This window comes from Gavialis gangeticus, unplaced genomic scaffold (genome assembly GCF_001723915.1).
Source record: "Gavialis gangeticus isolate Ggan-Ray unplaced genomic scaffold, GavGan_comp1, whole genome shotgun sequence".
Taxonomy (NCBI): domain Eukaryota; kingdom Metazoa; phylum Chordata; order Crocodylia; family Gavialidae; genus Gavialis; species Gavialis gangeticus.
This window is the reverse complement of record NW_017728992.1, coordinates 50978341-50981804: the sequence shown is the minus strand read 5'-3', so window position 1 is coordinate 50981804 and position 3464 is coordinate 50978341. Positions and strand designations below refer to the sequence as shown.

Sequence of the window (3464 nt, the reverse complement as noted above, 5' to 3'; positions counted from 1 at the left end):
ACGCTAGAAGGGAGGAATAGGCTGCAATCGGACCTAGGCAGGTTACAGGGGTGGGCGGATGAGAACAGGATGGGATTCAACACTGACAACTGAAAGTGATGCACCTGGGGAGGAACAACTGGCACCACACCTACAGGTTTGGGAACTCCCTTCTCGTCAGTACAGAGACGGAAAAGGATCTTGGAGTCATCACTGATGCCAAAATGAACATGAGCCGGCAGTGTGGGGATGGAGTTAGGAAGGCCAACCACACCTTGTCATGCATCCACAGATGCATCTCAAGCAGGTCCAGGGAGGTGATACTTCCCCTCTATGCGGCACCGGTCAGGCCGCAGCTGGAGTACTGTGTCCAGTTCTGGGCGCCACACTTCAAGGAGGGATGTGGACAACATGGAGAGGGTCCAGAGGAGGGCCACCTGCATGATCAGGGGACTGCAGGGCAGGCCCTACGAGGAGAGGCTACGGGACCTGAACCTGTTCAGCCTCCACAACAGAAGGCTGAGGGGGGAACTTGTGGCCTGTTACAAACTAGTCAGAGGGGACCAGCAGGCACTGGGGAAGTCCCTGTTCCCCCGAGCACTACCAGGAGTGACCAGGAATAACGGTCACAAGCTGGCAGAGGATAGATTTAGGCTAGATATCAGGAGGCGCTACTTCACGGTCAGGGCGGCTAGGATCTGGAACCAACTTCCAAGAGAAGTGGTGCAGGCTTCTACTGTGGGGGTCTTTAAGAGGAGGCTGGATGTACACCTTACTGGGGTGGTCTGACCCCAGTACTCTTTCCTGCCATGGCAGGGGGTTGGACTCCATGATCTGCTCAGGTCCCTTCCAACCCTAGAAACTATGAAACTATGATTGCTGTCCTCAAGCCTGATGCTCCAGCCAGTTTTCTATCCACCTTACAGTCCATTCATCCAGCACATACTTCCTTAGCTTGCCTGCAAGGATGTTGTCGGAGACTGTACCAAAGCCTTAGTAAAATGAAGGCATGTCACAAGCAATTCTAACGTCAAGCAAGTCAGTCATCTCTTGAGCATGATACCTTCTTTAATGACATAGTCACACACAAAAATTTTTCACAGGGCCACTACCTCAATCAGGGCATAACTGCCTGCTTTGGAAATGAACCATGGGTCGATAGCAAATGGTACTATTTATTGTCTGTAGGACCCCTACCTCATTTGTCACAGATGCTGCAAGGCAGGGGTGTCAAACTCATCCAACCCTGTTGGGCTGGACCGAGGACCAGTCTGGCCTCACCGGAGCCAACGCACAGGGTTGGCTGGTAGAAGTGCTGCATGCAGAGCTCTCCTAACATCCACCCCCATGCCATGTGGAGCATGCGCTGACCGTTTGGGGGCGTGTGGTCTGGAACCAGGGGTGGAGCTACATGGGGTGTACACTGCACACAGAGCAAGATCATGTGGCTGGCCCATGCTGGCCCCATGTGTTGCCTGCAGTGTGGCTAGCACATGCTACAGGTGGTGTGCGGGTTTTGACTAGCTGCATACACTGTCCACAGCTCAGGTGGCCAGCACAGGGTGTGCTCCAGAACAAGTCCACCAGGACGCAGCACACACCCTGGGCCAGCCCTGCTGGACTGCATGCAGCACTTTTGTGCTGGTTCCAACCCATGCATCAGACTAGCATTACGGGTCAGTCTAAGACCCACACACTAGATCACACAGCTCCGCTGGCTGGATCTGGCCCATGGGCCATACAGTTAACACTCTTGCTTAAGGTTTATAGTGACTGAAGCAGATTTTACCAAAACAGAAGTAGGACCTGTGTTGTCCTTAGTTTTCAGGACCTGGGGAATCAGATTCTTACCCTGCCTTTGCTACAGAGCTCCTTCATAAGGCTGAGCAGAACAGTTGCACCGCACAAGATCACCTGCACACAGCTTGGGCATCCCAGGGCTACTTTGCAGATAGCCCAAGCAACTGCAATAACTACTGCACCACAAGCTGCACTGAAAACATCGGGTGCTAACTGAGTAACTTAATGTCCCGCATAACACTTGGGGGGAGCGTGGGCTTTGCTTTTGGCAGCCCGACCAGCTGAAATGCAGCTGGCTGTCACAGTGGCATTCTTCAGGCCAGCTCCCTGAAACTTAGTTACCCATGTTGGGCTGAAGTCAGGTACAAGGCAGGGTAGATTCCCACCTTACAAAAAAAACAAAAGGACAGAATAGCAGCTCAGGAGGCTTTCCCCTAAGGGCTCCCATGCAGGCTGAGGTGTCAAGCTGCATCAGCGCCAGCACTGCCAGGTCTATGATAATCATCCTATCTGTGCAATCGTTTCAACCCCTGCACGATATACAATAGATAACAGTAAAAGCGTTCAAAACATACAATAATTTTTGAAGCAGCTAATTGACACAGCATATGCAAAACCCAGTTCTGAGGGAGTCAACCCACTTCTGGGTTTGCTGTCAGCACTCTCTCACAACAGCTTGCCCTCAAATAAAGAAACGCTTCAACTTGACGGCCCACTTCTCACTCACTCCAGAGTCAGTGAGTAATAGAACATAAAGGCGGCGGCTCATTTAAATCCTTATGTCCTTCGGTTTTTGTTTCAGCATACAACATTTTCAGCAAATACGATCATTTTGAGCTTCCAATAGGATCATTTCATATTTAAGACCTGGCAACGCTACCCCCCTCGCCCCTCCAGAGCGGGGACGCACGACCACCACCAAAAGGCACGCACATACGTACTACAGCCTTGCTCCGGCCCTACTCACATGCGCATGAAGCTCCGAGCAACGGGGACGCATTGCGCACGCGTAGAAGTGTCCCAACAGACACGGCCCTTACCCCGACTGAGATCTGCCCATGCGCGTATGGAAGGGGGGGGAGTACCTGGCGCATGCGCAGTCAGGCCCGGAGAATGTGTGCGTGGGTTTAAGTCACGTGACGGCCCCGTCGTCCTCCCCGGCGGAGCCACGTCCTCTGCGGCGGTCGGCAGGGGTGGGGCTAGCGGCGGGGCGTGGCGTGACGTGACGCGGAGGGGTGGCCGGTGCCCGGATGGAGGCGTTCGCCATTCGTACAGTGCCGCCAGCAGCCGAAGGCACCCCACAGCTGTCGCCATGAGGCTCCTATCCCGCCTGCTGCTGCTCGTGCTCCTGGCCTTCCCCGCCGCCCTCCTGCTCGGCGGCGCCCGCGGCCCGGGTGAGAGCGCGCGGCGCCTCGGGGGGGGGAACGGGACGGGACCCGCTGCCGTTGGCTTTCGAACGCAGCACCAGCAACCGCCGCGCGGGGCCCGGGGGGGCGGGGCTTCCCAGTTGCCTGGGGGCGATGAGTCGGCCCCGGCCTCGGGCGGACGTGTCCTGCCCCGCCCCCCATTCATTCCCCACCTCCGCTCCGGGGGGGCGGGGGGATCCTTGCCCCGCTGACGGCCAGGGCAGGGGTGGGGGTGGCTGGGAGATGAGAGAGAAGCCCGGGCAACAGAGTTCCTCTCTG

At 56.1% G+C, this 3464-nt stretch overlaps 1 protein-coding gene and 1 long non-coding RNA gene across 4 annotated transcripts in view; both read left to right on the top strand.

The window, feature by feature from the left end:
* The window catches only part of LOC109299321, a 20145-nt gene extending 18447 nt beyond the window's left edge, over positions 1-1698 (top strand). The window contains exons 2-3 of the long non-coding RNA XR_002097815.1: positions 597-604; positions 1689-1698. This is a non-coding gene — a long non-coding RNA (uncharacterized LOC109299321). The remainder of the gene's footprint in view (positions 1-596; positions 605-1688) is intronic.
* A 1302-nt stretch (positions 1699-3000) lies between these two features.
* The window catches only part of SSR1 (signal sequence receptor subunit 1), a 30004-nt gene continuing 29540 nt past the window's right edge, over positions 3001-3464 (top strand). For 2 of the 3 annotated variants that reach the window (XM_019522276.1, XM_019522285.1), the window contains exon 1: positions 3003-3173. In XM_019522276.1, coding sequence (XP_019377821.1) covers positions 3092-3173 — 82 coding nt within the window. In that variant the 5' untranslated portion in view covers positions 3003-3091. Of the gene's footprint in view, positions 3174-3464 lie in introns of all 3 variants that reach the window. The other variant, XM_019522267.1, reaches the window with a different exon arrangement.